The 16,358-nt window shown below is 37.4% G+C and overlaps 1 protein-coding gene across 4 annotated transcripts in view; it reads right to left on the reverse strand.

Moving 5' to 3' along the window:
- The window catches only part of Cept1 (choline/ethanolamine phosphotransferase 1), a 42,502-nt gene that overhangs the window by 25,918 nt on the left and 226 nt on the right, over positions 1-16,358 (reverse strand). For 2 of the 4 annotated variants that reach the window (XM_034499786.2, XM_076933081.1), the window contains exons 2-3: positions 7,971-8,384; positions 2,224-2,371 (exon numbers count right to left, since the gene is read on the reverse strand). In XM_034499786.2, coding sequence (XP_034355677.1) covers positions 2,224-2,371; positions 7,971-8,309 — 487 coding nt within the window. In that variant the 5' untranslated portion in view covers positions 8,310-8,384. Of the gene's footprint in view, positions 1-2,223; positions 2,372-7,970; positions 8,385-16,137; positions 16,157-16,184; positions 16,346-16,358 lie in introns of those variants that run through there. The other 2 variants (XM_076933083.1, XM_076933082.1) reach the window with 2 other exon arrangements.

Genomic DNA, 16,358 nt, shown 5'->3' on the forward strand with positions numbered 1-16,358 from the left:
ATGTCTTATTTCATTTCACTTTTATGATTTTTAGATCACTTAGCTGAAGCAAAGTTCTTCAAAGCAACTAAAACACTTTAACATCTTTTTGAGAATTTTGCTTACTTAGTGATAGTAGTAAAAGGTTTTAGGGTGCTTTGCTGCAAATGCTACTAAGCACAGACCTCTCTCAGCACTCAGGAAGCTGAGACAGGAGAAAGAGTTTAAAACCAGCCTTAGTTACACTGGGAGGCCATGTCTCAAAAAATAAAATAAAATAAAATAAAATAAAATACAAACAGGGACTTGAGAGATGGTTCAGTGGTCACAACCTAGTGACAGGGGTCTGATTTCCTCATCTGGCATCTGAAAGCAGCTGTATTGGTGTTCTCTCACATGAACACACACACACTCAGTTTATAAAATAAAACAGGCAAACACCACCTCCCCCCAAAAGCACAAGCCATTTAAACAGAGAAAGTCAGAAACAAAATAAAGAGAAGAGAAGAGAAGAGAAGAGAAGAGAGAAGAGAAATCTAGAGAGCTTTAACAAGCATCAAAGGGGCCTACTTGCTTCAGAGTAGAAAAGGGTCTTTTCTTATGTACAGGCATCATTATGTATCATATATAGGAAAAAGATTTCCTATTAGCTTGAAACTCAAACTACAATGTGAAATGACTATCATTTCAACTTTCAAGAATAAGATACTTGGCATCTTACAGTTTCCTCATTAAATTCTAATAGTCTTTCAAGTTACCCAACCAGTTTTCACTCAGTGAAAAGTTAGAGTTTTCCTTAATCTGACTTAGCTGCTTTTCTTCCTTTAACATGCAGGCTACCATCAGAACACAATGAAGTAATAATTCTGAAATGGAATTCTGGACTCAAGACACAAAACATGCAAGAATTCAAAAAATATTTTAAATGCCATGCCAACCAGTACAACAATTGAAGAATAAAATTAAAATAAGGAAGGAAACACTTCTGTTAGGAATACTAGTTAGGAATTCATTCTGTTTGTGATTTTGAGAGGAACTTACTAAGTAGCCCAGGCTGGCCTAATGCTTGCCACACAGCTCATGCTGACCTTGCACTTATGTTGTTTCTACGGTAGCTTCTCAGGTGACAGGACTGTTACATGTACACCAAAATGCACACCTCAATTTCATTTACTTTTTTTTTTTCTAAAAAACACACTCAAGTATTATTTGAAAAACTCACAACATGTTACAAATACAGACATATCACCTACATATCAACTATGCCAACCAAAACCACTACCAGCACTTTTTCTTCTAGCTTTTTAAAAAATTATACAACAGGATGCTCTGATGTGTGTACACATGGTGAATTAAGAAAATTAATCTGAGCCGGGCAGTGGTGGAGTACACCTTTAATCCCAGCACTTGGGAGGCAGAGGCAGGCAGATTTCTAAGTTTGAGGCCAGCCTGGTCTACAGAGTGAGTTCCAGGACAGCCAGGGATACACAGAGAAACCCTGTCTTGAAAAACAAAACAAAACAAAACAAAACAAAACAAAACAAAAACAAAACAAACAAAAAACAAAAAAAAAAAAAAAAAGAAGAAGAAGAAAAGAAAAGAGAAAATTAATCTGCACATTACCATTGTGGTGGAACACCTAAAACCTATCCTTAGTAAATCCGCAACACACAACACAGTATTTATTATTAGCTGTAATCCTCATGTTGTACATCACTTCTCCAGCCTTGATGACATCAGTCTTTATCTAGGCCCTTACTGCATATTTAAAATTCAAGTGTATAATGTACTCCTAACTATCTACACTTAGGATTCATTTAAATACAAGGACATGGACAACCAGTCACCCACTGTTGTACTTTTATCTAAAACTATGAGATCTGTGATAACAACAAGTATACTCTAACATTTTAAAAAGAAAAGGTCCTGGAATGGAGATGGTAGTAGAGGTAGTGGGCTTGCCTAGCTGAGCATATGCAAGGCCCTGGGTGTGAACTCCAAGCACTGGAAAAAAAAATAAAATAAAAATAAAAATAAATAAATAAAAAATAAAACAAACCAAGTAAATAAGTTTCCCAATAATGCCAACATTGAACAAGCACTAACCAGAACGTAAGTCTCAAAAAATACACTAAAATTTAATATAAAAATCATCTGTTTAAGAACTAAATTTATTTATCACAACATTGATTATTATATTGTTTCAATCAGTTAATAATTCTCAGCATTAAAAAGTAACAATACCTGTTGATAGTGAGTCACAGCCATGATCAAAAAGTTCTCCCAAAGGAGAGCTACTGTTAGTTCTTCTGGCTTGTTTCCCATCTATAGCATCCAGAGACTGGTAAATGAAAAGGCCACAAGCACAAGCAATATAAGCCCACAGAGGTGCCTGAAAAATAAGACAACGGCAACAACACTCAGAGAGTTTCATTATTAGGTTTGGCTAAATGTTTCTTAACATCAGATATTTAATCTTCATGTCAATCATGTTTACTTGGTGTGTATGTGTGTGCATGCTCGTGTTGAACAAGCACAGAACATGTCGAGGTCAGAGGTTCTCTTCTTCCACCATGTGAGTTCAGGAATTAACTATGAGTCCATCTTGTCAGCTCAATTTTCTCCTTATTTTCTACAAGTATTCCTGGTTGAAAGCTGTGGAAGAGATGACTGAAACACTAAGTAACAAAGAATTTACTGATGCCTGAAGTAACTGGGATTGTTAGCAATTCCCTGTTTTGAAGGGTGCTTAGGAAGGTCTCCATTAAGTACAATAGATCCCCTGTGTCTCTGGGTTCCCCTGTATCTCTGGGTTCCCTAACCAGGGATTCAATCGGCCCAAGTTCTAAAGTATAAAAATCTGCATCTGTACCAAATACAGACAGACATATTTTTTACTTTTTAAAATAATACCACACATACTTACTTAGGGGTATGTACATTGTATTCAACATTACAAATAATCCAGAGATTCTTTACAGAATATGGAAGGGTGCATGTGGATTATATGCCTGCCAGACAATTTTAGAGAAGGGATTTAAGCATCTGCAGACTTTGATTTCTGTATGGAAGTTGTAGAATCAATCCTTTACAAATATTAAAGGACTGTACTTTGCAGTAATTTTTCAGAACTCTCATGAGGAACTACACTGTCTCCTCTAAATTCTTCCCATAATTTAATCATCATACTAGTCCTGAATGGTAGGATTACACTGTCTCTTCTAAATTACTCCCAGCATGTAATCAGCATACTAGTCCTGCATGGTAGGATTACTTATAATTCTAGCATTTGGGAGGTGAAAGCAGGAAAATCAGGCATTCAGGGTTAACCTTGGCCACACAGCTATCATGGCCAGCCTGGGCTCTTAAGTCTGTTTTCATTTTTATTGTTTTAAAATAAGGAATTATGTAGCCTAGTCTATCCCCAAACTTTCTATATAGCCAAATGTGGCCTTCAAATCTTTCTGCCTCTGCCTTCCAAATTCTGTACATACAGACCTGTAGTACATGCCTGACCAAAAACTTTATGAGTAAGAGTCATATACAGTCCTGGCTGCTGGAATCAAAATTATAGGTAGCTGAGGCTAGCCTAGAATTCCTGACTCTCCTGCCTCTACCTCCCTCCCAAGACCTGAGATTACAGGAGTATGTAAACAAATACTCCTGATTACAGGAGTATGTAGACAATCAAAACCACAAAAGGACTAGCCTAGCTTCCCGTCATTTTATTAAGGACATACTAGGTTCAACAGCACTAAACACATTTCTCACTTCTTCACTGAAGGACTTCTGGTGCCCAATGTGCTGAATGCATACTGAGAATGTTTGAGAATAGCCAACAACAAAAATATTTTCCCATTTCCTGTATCAAGAAACTTGTTTTTAACATGTTCTTATAAGGGTTTATAGAGAAACACCAGGACAATAATGCTCTGGTTCACAGAGGCCTTGAACATTATTTTTCAAATGTTTATAGATATATCATTAAAGAATATTTTGTCATTTCTTAAAAATTGAACCACTGATATTGATTTAAATGTTGTGTATTTTCCTGTCTAGACTATGAATAAAATGTTATTATCACAAGATTTTCTTAGATAGTAGTTTTCCAGTTATATGATATTAATATTTAAGATTTATAAAATATTCAGTATATACTATACTGGAAAGAGATTTTTCTCTGATAGAAATCTATTTATAACTTAGTTTTTAAACAATAATGATCTTCCCTTAAACATTTTCTTGGTGCTACAGACTTAACATTGAGGCTATAAAAAGGACCACACAGTACATACTTCTCTGAAGCCAACAAATCCTAAAGTCAATACTTTGTGTGTAATATGATGTGCATGTAAGCAGACTGAAATGGCCAAGGAACCCTTTGTGATTAAGGAACCCCTCTTTTGGACTCAGATCTATTATTCCTTCTTCCTGAAGGACTCAGCATCCTGAATTGCTCTGCTTTGGAGAACTAAATAAAACACAGGACCTTCTTGGGGCCTACTTAGGATTTTAGTGAACTAGAGTATTACTATGAAAACAGATGTCTTCAACTATTAGTGTGTACACAACGCCAGGAAAATGCAAAATAACAATTATAAGCACAAAAAGTAGCGACTAAGGTTTTCTTGGTTTTTATCTTTCCTTTCTGTAAATCTGTTAAAAACACCTAATATTTAATCACTTTTTCCTCATTCCCATTACTTTACAACTCTCAGTGTTTTTTTGTTTTGTTTTCAAAATAAACCTCTTACTCCAAGTGTGGTCTTAGCTTAGTTAAAAGCCTAGCAAAGGAAGGAGTGCATGTACCAGTAAGGTACTATTAACTCTGACAGGAATGAAAGAAAGACAATTTGTCAAATCTTGTAGAAATGCAAGGACAGTAAGGACAGTAAGGAAAGGTGAGTGTGATGGTTGATCTTCATTGTCAAAGTGACTGGATTAAGAATCGTCCTAGAAACAGATCCCTGGGTATATATCTATGAGGCTGTTTCCAAAAAGGTTAACTAAGGAGAGTAGACCAGATCCATCCTGGATATGGGTGGTACCATCCCAAGCACTGAGATCCTAGACTGAGAAGGGAAAATGGAGGAAGGTGTCTCAGCAACAGCATCCATTTCTCTCTGCTTCCTGCCTGCAGATACAAGGTGAACAGCTGCCTCCTGTGCCTCCCGCCACTGTCTTTTCTGCTACTTTACAAGCATCCTTCAAACTGGCAAATCAATAAAACTAAGTAGTAACAGAACAACTCAGTTTTAGTATTTAGTATTCATGTGTATAAAACATGCAATATTTTGAGATGGCTCAGAGGTTAAGAGCACTGGCTCTTCTTCCAGAGGACTCAATTTCAACTCCCAGCACCCTTATGGCAGCTCAAAACTGTCTGTAACTCCAGTTCCAAAGGATCTGGCACCCTTGCACAGACATGCAGGCAGAATACCAACATACATTTGTAAAAGAAACATTACTAAAGCTCAAAGCACAAGTTGGACCTCACACAATAATAGTGGGAGACTTCAACACCCCACTCTCACCAATGGACAGATCATGAAAACAGAAACTAAACAGAGACACAGTGAAAGTATTTCACTATTTGTAATTATGTGTATGTAAATGTGTCTATGTGTGGGTATATGCATGTTAATGCAGGTGCCCATAAAAGCCAGAAGAAAATGTTAGATTCCCCTGGAGCTGGAGTTACAGGTGGTTATAAGCTACCAGATTAGAGTTCTAACAGCATAACTCTACAAGAGTAATATCTCTTAACTACTAGTTATCTCTCTGGACCATAAAATGTAAAACTAAATAACAGCAATTAAACAAAAGCCTAGTAGGCATGGTAGCACATGTTTATAATCATAGTTATAGAAGATTCTGTCTCAACAAACAAACAACAACAACAACAAAAAAAAACCAACAACAAAAGAAACAAACAAAATCTAAGCTCCTAAGGTGATACAATTTAAATATTTTAGTAACAAACATATCAAAGGGATATTTTGGCACTCCATTTATAAACGAGGTCACCATTTCTATCTGAAGAATTTGATTAATTTAGTTTTTTTTAAATCCATCTACTAGTTATCTTTTCCTAAAAAACAAAACAAACAAACAAACAAAAAAAAAAACCTCAAAAAAACAAAAAACAAAAACAAAGCCAGTTAAACCATTCAAATAATGTACTTCATTCTATTAGTGTGACTGGACTCAAGATGCAGAGAGGTTGGAGGGAGGAAAAAAGAAAAAGGATGTGATTATATAGTAATCTAAAAAAACGATTAAAAAACCAAAAAGCTTAAAAGATCTTTAGCATAAAATTGTATAGCATGCTCATAACACATGTACACAGATCTTTGCCATCATTTCTGGTAAAATACCTAAAAGAATCAGATACAATAAACTGAATCAAATTTGGGTGATACGCTTACAGAACTTTAATTTTAAAGTATGAATAAAAAAATACAAAACCTCAAGGAGGACTTAGATGTCTGTTCTACATAGTATATATCATAGAAGAAACCAGGAATGGGAGGGAGTTGTAGGGAAGAAGTTATATACTCAATCTCTTTGACCAAATGAAACAACAATCGGCTTCTATCTACTGAGCACTGTATGCTAGACATCCTGAATACATTCTCACAACACTACCAATAAGACTTAAAAAAGGGTTAGACTTAGGAATTTTACTGCCACCACAGAGATGACAGACTTATCACAGAAGATAGCTGTGACTTAGTTTAATGTATCCTAAGCTAAGTCTAACAAGTATTTCTACCACGCAGCTTTGAAGAACATCATCCCTTCTGTGCCGAGCACTAAAAGAGTGCTGAAGTCATTTTTCACTTTGATGTTTCTGCACAGCAATTTTTAAAACTTCCCTGAGATGAGAGCATTTTCTACTCTGTACTCAAGTAAATCCAAATCACTTGAGAAAACTGCAAGAAAAGTATCACAGGGAACCAGGGTTATCTAGTGCATTCTGCAGTGTCCAGTAAATTATTAATGTTTGAGTCACTCTTAAACTCTCTTACTCCCTGATCCTCCTTCTAGTGTGGTTTAGGATTATTAGAATCCTTCATTGCAACCAGCCACCTCCCTGCTGTTCCCTTTAAGGATACATAAACCTAGACCAAATCCTTTGGAATCAGGAGTTCAGGCTTCAGACAACCCAAAGTGAAACAGCTCAAAGGACATGTGATGATATCATTATACAATTGTATTGGGTTTTGCTCTGTAAGTATCCTGACTGAAATATAGCAAGCTATTTGAGAAAATAAGCCAAGCATGGTGGTGTGTGTTTGTAATCTCAGCACAATATTGGAAGTTATGAAATCTGAAGCCAACTTGACCTTTAGAGCAAAATTCTGTCTCCAAAAAAGAAGAAACTAGAAATGTATCCACACACTCTGTAGTAATCATGTATGCATAATAAAAGAGGAATTTAAAAAGCTATATAAAATGTATGTGGAAGCCGAGCAGTGGTGGTGCATGCCTTTAATCCCAGCACTTGGGAGGCAGAGGCAGGTGGATTTCTGAGTTCGAGGCCAGCCTGGTCTACAGAGTGAGTTCCAGGACAGCCAGGGATACACAGAGAAACCCTGTCTTGAAAAACCAAAATGTATGTGGAACAAGTCACATTTGTCTCAAACTTGCTAGGAAGCACCACTTGCTTCCAACTCATAATCTCGCTGTCTCAGCTTCCTTAGTGCTGTGGCATGGGCATCTGACACCATACCTGGCTAAGAAATGAGAAAGTATGTTTGAGAAGCCTTGCTTACACCCATGCCATCTCAACCCTTTCTTTGTGTTTCTGTTAAGCAACAGCAGTATATAAAGTCGGGAGGACTTATGCAATTCATTGAAGTCTTTATAGGATATTTAAAATCGTTAGCAAATAGCCTTGAGAATATTTTGTCTTTATATAAAACAACCTAACAATTCCAATTACAATATTTCTAGATTATAACAAACATTCCTATTGTTACTCTTACCTGCTCTGTAGCTGTAGGGCAGTAGAAGACTAACAAAATAGTTGTACAGATATTTATTGATAGTCCAATGATGGTGATGAGATTTGGGGCAATCCATGAGGGTACTCTTCCAACTAGCCATTCCCAGTATCCTTGCATTAAGGGCTCCAGAAGGGACCGTCCAGCACTCTGATACCTGTGTTCTTCTAGCCGTTTTAATTGGTGTCTTGACAGTGGTGGTGTTGGTAACTGAAACAATTTATTTAATACACACCCTGTAGTACTCATATGCCCAAAGCCCACAGGGGACTCTGGGTGGGAATCTCCACATCGTTTCCTTGTTGACCGATGCCCACTCATGGATCTTGGTTTTCTTCTACTTGGAGACAATGATCTATCTTGTTTGGTAGCCTTCTGTGGTTATTTACCTGGGGGCTGGAGGAGATATATTACCAGTAAATTAAAATTCAAAAGTCGACTAACAGAACTAATACCAAACAGGAAGCTAGTGTAGGGACCTAATTTTAGTTCTAGCTCTTACTAAGAAATATATAAACTTCCTTCAAGTGAAGTCATGGGACTTTAATAGTCACACACTTCCATAAATTTCTGATTCTGAAGCTCACATTCCATCTTACACTATTTCTAGTTAACAATGAGATCAAATGTTGGAAACAGGCTGCTTACTTTATACACAGACACACACACAAATACACATGTATATGGAAAATGAGGTGATAACTTAGCAAATCAATATTAAATGAATAATTTAGCTAAAATGATACATGCATTTGCATGTGTGCTTGTATGCATGTGTGCTTGTGTGTGTGTTTGTGTGTGAGTGTTTCTGAGGATTAGACCCCTAGTCTTGTAAACAAGTGCTCTACCACTAAGTTACAACACCATCCTCTTAAATTACATTTTTAAAATGATCATCGGTAATATTTATTAAATACCTATACCCTGCAAACTAAAACCCTTTTATAAATTAGTTAATTTTATCCTCATAACAACTCTAGAAGTGTGGGAGTATGTATGTCAATTATCCTAATTTTTACAGAAAAAAAAAATTAAGGCACAGAGACTAGTTAACACTTTCAAATCACATAGTTGTTACGTGATTGTCAAACAAATATAAGAATTTCCATTAAAACTAAATCCAAAGATAAAACTCTTATTGGTGAAAAGGGATATGGATGGCATTACAGGTGATACTGTATACAGAAAGAAAAATTACAAGAATAGCACTATATACACATGTATCAGCAGGTGACCTGATGAAGTCAAGTAGTAAGAAAACAAAGGAAGTGGATGGAGTGACAGCCATAAGGATCTTGGAGTATTTCTTCCCTGAAGTACTGTACTTGAATTAGAAAAGACTAGAGACAACATAATTATTATAATTAAGAATATAAGAAAATAATTATAGGAGTCTTCGATATTAATAGGATAGTTATATATTTATTAATCATAATGGACAAAATAGAACAATTACAAATTAGCTCATGATCTCAATGGTTTTAAGTGATGATGCCTTATATTAGGGAAAAAATGTTAGTGCAAATGACAGTCAAGTCTACTAGTAAATTCTATTTAGAAGGGAGAATCAACATAAAGTTCTTAGATATTGAATGTAAGAGATGGAAGAGAAGAAAAGAGTCAGCAGCTAGACCACTTATGTCTTAAAAAGTAGCTGAGAAGTTTCTAATTTGTTATCTTTTGGGGTGGGGGTGAAACGGGAACCAGGGAAAATGTCAGCAAAGGAAGGAATACATGCAACCTTCCTTTTGGAGGTGCTATGTATTAAACCCAGAGCCTCCTATTTGATAAGCAACCCATCCACTACTCAGAATACACCCATAGTCTAAGAGATTTTGTTTTGCTTTGTTTTTTAAATGGTATTTCATTGTTTTGCTGTAACAGTGGCACAAATATAGTAGCAGTAGCCAACCACTCTCTTACTAAATTTAAGGTCCACTCCATGAGATGCTGCTTGACATTGCTAGGTTAGCCAAAAACTTAAGACTAGATAGACCATGGCACTAGGAAAAACAAAATACTATTTTTCTGATAAAGCAGTAGTTTTGGTCTGTGGGTCTCAACCCCTTTGGGGTTGAATTACCCTTATACAAAGGTCACGGAAGACTATCAAAAACCATAGATATTTATTTATACTATAATTCACACCAGTAACAAAATTAGTTATGAAACAGCAACAAGAATAATTTTATGTTTGGCGGTCACAACAACATGAGAAACTCTATTAAAGGGTTGCAGCATCAAGAAGGTTGAAAATTGGGCTGGAGAGATGGCTTAACCGTTAAAGGCCAGGCTCACAACCAAAAATATAAGAAGGTTAAAACTCACAATGATTCCTAATGACATTCTGCTATATAGATGCCTTGCTCAGCCATCATCAAAGAACTTTCTGCAGTAGATGGGAACTAATACAGAAATCCACCCTGGGCAATATGCAGAGGGTGAGATATTTGGAGCACTCAGTCCTAAATGGGATGCGTCCAAGGAAAACAACGTCCTCTAGATACAACATAACTGATGCATATATGAATCCACAGTGACTGTGACAGCACATACAAGCCTGCACAGATTCAAGCCAGATAGGGTCCCAGTGCTAAAAGGTAGGCATGAAGGCCAACCCTAACCAAGAAGCTATCTGCAAATGATACTCACTTGTAAAGGAAAAATTAGTTTTCTCTGATGGCATCTCACTGGGTATATTAACTACCCTTCAGGGTAGAACCAGGAGTAATTGGTCAAGACAAAATGAACGGTATTTTTGTAGATGTTTTGTCTCATTAAGCTTTGGATATGTTTTGTCAAATTGGCCTTCTACTTGCATATTTTGGTTTCCAATTTAGTGGTTTTATGGATTTATTTTTTTGTTTGTGTGTGTGAATTTCTTGAGTTTTTGTATGCTTTTCAAAGAGAGAAAGAAAGGCCCTGGAGTTGGGTGAGTGGAGAGGATCTGAGAAGAGTTGGGGGAGGGAAAAAGTATATTGTGCAAAAAGTATACTGCATGATTTTTTTTTCAATTAAGAAAAAGTATTTTGTTATGTTTGCCTTAAGTACTTGCACACATACATCTTGCCTCAGCCTCTAAAGTAGCTGGGATCACAGGTGTATGCCATTATGCCCAGTTGATACACACAGTGTTTAGTTTGAGAAGTTTTCAGTGAAATCAAAAGACTCTAGTTTGGGTGAGAGATGTAATTTCATTTAAAGCAAAGTCTGAAAACTAGAAAACAGAAAGTTCTTGAAAGGATTAAATATGAAGAGAAAAGGAAAAGAATCTCATGAGGAACCCACCATTACTGAATAAGAGGAGTATAACACAAGATTAACAACAAAACAAAGCAAAGATAATCTTGCTTGATGGAACTACAACGACAGTGGCAACAAACCAACCACACCAAGAGGTATACTGTGTTCTTCTGGTTAAAACTATCCAGAAAGCAATATGAAGTTCCCAGAAACAGTGCACTATGGGAATTTATAACGTGATCTGGGATCTCAGGTATCTTAACAATGGAACTAGTCAGTTGTCCTCCTCATGTTGTTTTTGTTGACAAGATCCAGTTTATTCTGCCTTGGCAGGGTAGTCCTGAGAGCAGTAGGTTCTGCCTTATAATGAGGAAATATGGCATAAAGCTTTATAATAAAGGAAGGGACTAAGGCAAAAAGTGGAAAAAGTTGAAAGTAGTTGTAACAGACAGGAAGAACACCCTTGCACTGAGTACAATGTTAATATCACATACATAGCAGGGTCTCTCCTGTATATTCATATATATATATATATATATATATATATATATATATATAAAATCATTCAATTCCAAAAATTTTTAATGCCACCTATATGTCTAAAATCTCTGCCAATCATGTATCTCCATCTTTGGTTTAAAAAAAATTAAGCAAATTTCCAAAGAATCTCCAAAGAAGAATCAGAGATATAATTTAAGCCACTTAGGTGTTGTGCTACAGCAATGTTTAAATAATGTTTAAAAGCAAACAACTATGTTATCACTTTAGACTGACAGACAAACAATCACCAAAACACCCACCTTTATAGTAGTTAATTTCCTTACTCTTTCCTTCTCCCCTCATATTCTAAGATAGGATTTCACTGTGTATGCCCAGACTGGCCTAGAATTTGCTAGTAGTCCAAGCTGACCTAGAACTTTCATTGCTCCAGTCTCAGCCTGCTGAGTGCTAGTATTATAGGCATCTGTCATCACATATGGCTATAGTAGCTAATTTTTCTATAACTAAACTGGATGATACTTTTTTTTTTTTATATCTAGCAATCTTAGGGAATTCCTCTTGAAAAAGAAATAAAGGTTTAGTAGCTTCCATTTTTATTTGTTGGCTCAGTCTGTTTCACTCTCTCTCTCTCTTTTTTTTTTTTTTTTTTTTTTTTGTTAAAGATAGTACACAGAGGGTACTAGCCTATTTTAGCACTGAATAGCTACAAGCAACTGATCCTAATGGTTTTAAGTTTAAGCATTTGGCAGGACTATCTGACAAACTGATACTTTCCTTTTAAGTTTTTCCCCTCATGACCTAATTTCTTTTAACCTTTTATGTGTTCATTAAAAAAAAAAAAAAACATTGTGAAATAATTGTTTCTGATCTAGCCATTATGTAAACCATACATTTTAAAAAGGCAGTGAGTTTTTGAACATTTCAATCTGGCAACATTGTCTCTCTGTACGGCTACTAGTAACAGTACTGTTAATGTAAATTCAGGCACAAGCAGCCCAGACATATTGATGACTGCTTTACTTTCAACCAATGCCAACAGCCAGAGAAGTTGCTGACACTGCTCCACGTCATCTCTACCTTTCCTTCTGCAATCCCATGGGAGAGGAGCTAGTGCCAATGGGAAAACAATAACAGACCATGGGCATCTGAATTTTACCAAATGAAAATCTAATGCACGCCAATGAGCAGACAACAGCAAAAGGAAGCTTAGGAGAAGAATAAAAAGTGTGAGAATGGAAATTTGGAAGACATTACAAATATTAACAAAAGTTATCTCAACTGCTTAAATTTTTTTGTGTGGAATCAGGCCTATGTCCAATAAGGATGCAGAAAATAGCTTTCCTTACTACACAAGAAATTAAAATCATAACAAAATAAAGTTAAAAATAACCCAGCAAAGTAAAAGTTATTGCTGACAGCCTAGAAACATACCAGTCAAGTGTTTATCAGAGGAAAGTTCTAAGTTCCAAATGTGCCTACTATACAAGACAGGAATGGCCAATCTCCCACATCCAGCAGGCACTAAAACCCAGTAAGCAAGCAGGAACACCAGACAGCATGACAGATACTATACAGAAAACAAAGTGCTGAGACAGAAAAGAGTTGCGAGAACATGTTTTAAAATAGGGATCGAAGTCACCAAAGAAGGAACTTTTCTACCCATCACAGAAGAAAAGAGGGAACTAGGTATTGTAAGAGCAGGATAAAGAATAGTCCAAGAAATGAAGAATGAAACAGTAAAGTGTGCTTTATTTAGGCACCTAAGAAATCACAACGTCACTGGGCGGTGGTGGTGCACGCCTTTAATCTCAGCACTTGGGAGGCAGAGGCAGGTGGATTTCTGAGTTCGAGGCCAGCCTGGTCTACAGAGTGAGTATCAGGACAGCCAGGACTACACAGAGAAACCCCGTCTCGAAAAAACCAAAAAAAAAAAAAAAAAAGAAAGAAAGAAATCACAACGGCAGAACAAAAGTAAATCAGACAGGAAAATAAAGTGTGAAGCATCACTGAATGCAGAGGTTCACAGGCTGTGGTTAAGCATTGAGATTTTACTTAGATTGAATGGAAAATTACCAATGAGCTTGTAACAAAGCCACAGTTTTAGAGTACAGCCTGTTAACCGAGAACAGGCTTTCATAATTATGAACGTAATTTTAAACTGAAAAGAAAAACTGGCTGCCTGTGGAAATTCAGTTTACAATATTGACCACTGTGGTAACCTTTCCACTTGTACTCAGTAAACACCCTCCCTCCTGCTACAACCTGACTCTAGTGCTCTACTTTCCTGTAGCCCTTATCTTACTTTGAAGATTTTCTGTTTGTAGAGCTTTATTTTGTCTTTATCCCCAGTGCTCTTTAAAGTTCCAAGACCATGGGCCCATTCCTGTCTGGTTAATATTCTTTCCCTCACAATCTCACACCATAGTTGACAAGAAAATCAGTATTTACTGAGTATGTCTCTTCTAGTATTTAAGGACACTTGGTTGCTCTAGACCTAGAAAGATATCCCAGTCTACACTCTCAAGAAATGCAAAAGGGTATGTGAGTGGGGGTGAGTGGGTCTTGTCCTCAACTATGTTATAGTATGTAGCATCCAATAACCTTTTTGGAGGCATAAAGGGGCCATTATCTGACAAAAGTATTTTCCCATTAGTCACAGATATATATGTTTGACAAAGAAACAATAGTTAATGAATGCATTTACTAAAGTCCACCAATTTGTAAGTTTCCAAGTCTTCCATGAAGAACACAGGTTAACAGTGTCTGACCCACCTTATTCCTGTCACGGATGGGGGTGGGGGGAGGGGTTGAGCAGAAACAAAAACAGAAATAGAAAACTCAACTACTGAACAGATCATAAAGTAAACTTACACAATATCCAACTTGTGTGAAATTCTAGAACTTCCCTTCTGTCCCACCCCCGGGGGCCCCACCCATGTACAAGGGTGCCAGGTTTTTATCAGCACTGATTCAGCAGTCTGTTAACAAGCTTTTCAATGGGCTCCAGTTGTACACAGCTTTCTGACCTCTGCCACTACTAAAGTACTAATGGCTGAAACTATTAGGGAAAGGACCATAGAGAAAAGAGAAAGAAAAACAAGAGCAAGAAAAGAAAGAAAATTAATAGGATCACAGGATTAAGTTCAGCATTACTTAACAAATGACACATAAAACATGTTTGTTGGGAAGGGAACTTTTTCTGTACTTAGAAGCAGACAGTGCTGAGTAACACTGCTTAGATCTGGTGTTTTGCTGAAGTGAAACTGTGTGTTCCTTAAGGGGGGGAAAGAACTTTGGAGGAGGAGGGACCAAAAGTCTGGAGCCATATTCATTTTTATGTTCTTTTAAAAACAGTGCCTCGTGGCCCTCAAAATGAACACCACCAGCATTTCTAGTCAGTTGAAGGAGCAAAAATGGCGGTACACACCTTTGATCCCAGCACTCAGGAGGTAGAAAAAGGCAGATGGTTCCCTGAGTTGTATGGGATTTGGTCTACAGACTAGCCAAGAATACATAGAGAAACTATATCTAGAAAAAAACCCAAACAAACAAACAAACAAACAAAAACCACATACAACAACAGAAAACAAGCAAACAAAACCAACAACAAAAAGCAAAATATGTAGCTTAGAAAAGAAAGTGACATGCAATAAAATGTAATTGGTAATGTGAGAGTCAGATTTATCTGTTTCTTAGAAGGGTTGTGTTGCAATTCTCAGCATAGAATAAATATGTAGCAAAATGCTTTTAAAGCTTCAAATCTCATCAAATGCCAATAGTTTTAAATTGGTAATACTCCAAACGCCTTCTACAGTTTCCTTGCGTTTGAGCCAGTCAATTCAACACACACATATCTGAACACATCCCTGACAGTTCTAAACGAGAAAGAAAATATTCTAACAATTTACAAACGAAGTCTTTCAATACTTGTTGAAAAGTGACTACAGATTTGCCTACTGTTGTAATAGAGGTTGCCTGGTGAGCTAAAGAGTTTTTAGCAAAGCCATATATTCAACAGCAATGATACAACGTGGCAAAAACTGGTATCAAAATGCCAAGCACCGAACTGGAAAACTCAAAGTCGGTAAAATGTAAAGCTTGAGGTTCAGCCAAGCATTCCTAGGAACACAGGCAAACCCCAGAAATCTCCTTCTAAGAACGCGACTGAAATAAAACTCTAGCTGGCAATCTCTGAGCCTGTCAATATGGGTTGAAATTTCTAGAAAAGTTGCCCAACAAGAAGCGTGGCCCAAGCCAGGAAACATCACTGCCGCCTCCCAAAAGGACGGCAAAGACCGCACAGGATGCTGCATGGTTCGTGGACTTGGCAACACCGGGCCAGGAGGGTGTGGACCCGCCAAGCAAGGTCGGTTCCGCGAAGCCAGCGCCCCAGCTCTCGGCTCACCGGGGGTTAGCCTGGGGTGCTCCCTCCCACGGCCACAGCTCGCATACCGCGCAGGCGCCCCTCCACCTCCGACTCCAGAGCCTTCGGGACAGCCAGCGTCGCCCCTCGCCGTCCCCACAACCCCGCGCGCGAGGCCACCCATCGCCAGCAAGGACGGCGTTCCCCTTCAGCTAGTCCGTCCGCAGTTACCCGGCTATGTCCAGCCCAGAGCCTCCCGCCCT

Source organism: Arvicanthis niloticus, chromosome 4, assembly GCF_011762505.2.
Source record: "Arvicanthis niloticus isolate mArvNil1 chromosome 4, mArvNil1.pat.X, whole genome shotgun sequence".
In the NCBI taxonomy this organism is placed as follows: domain Eukaryota; kingdom Metazoa; phylum Chordata; class Mammalia; order Rodentia; family Muridae; genus Arvicanthis; species Arvicanthis niloticus.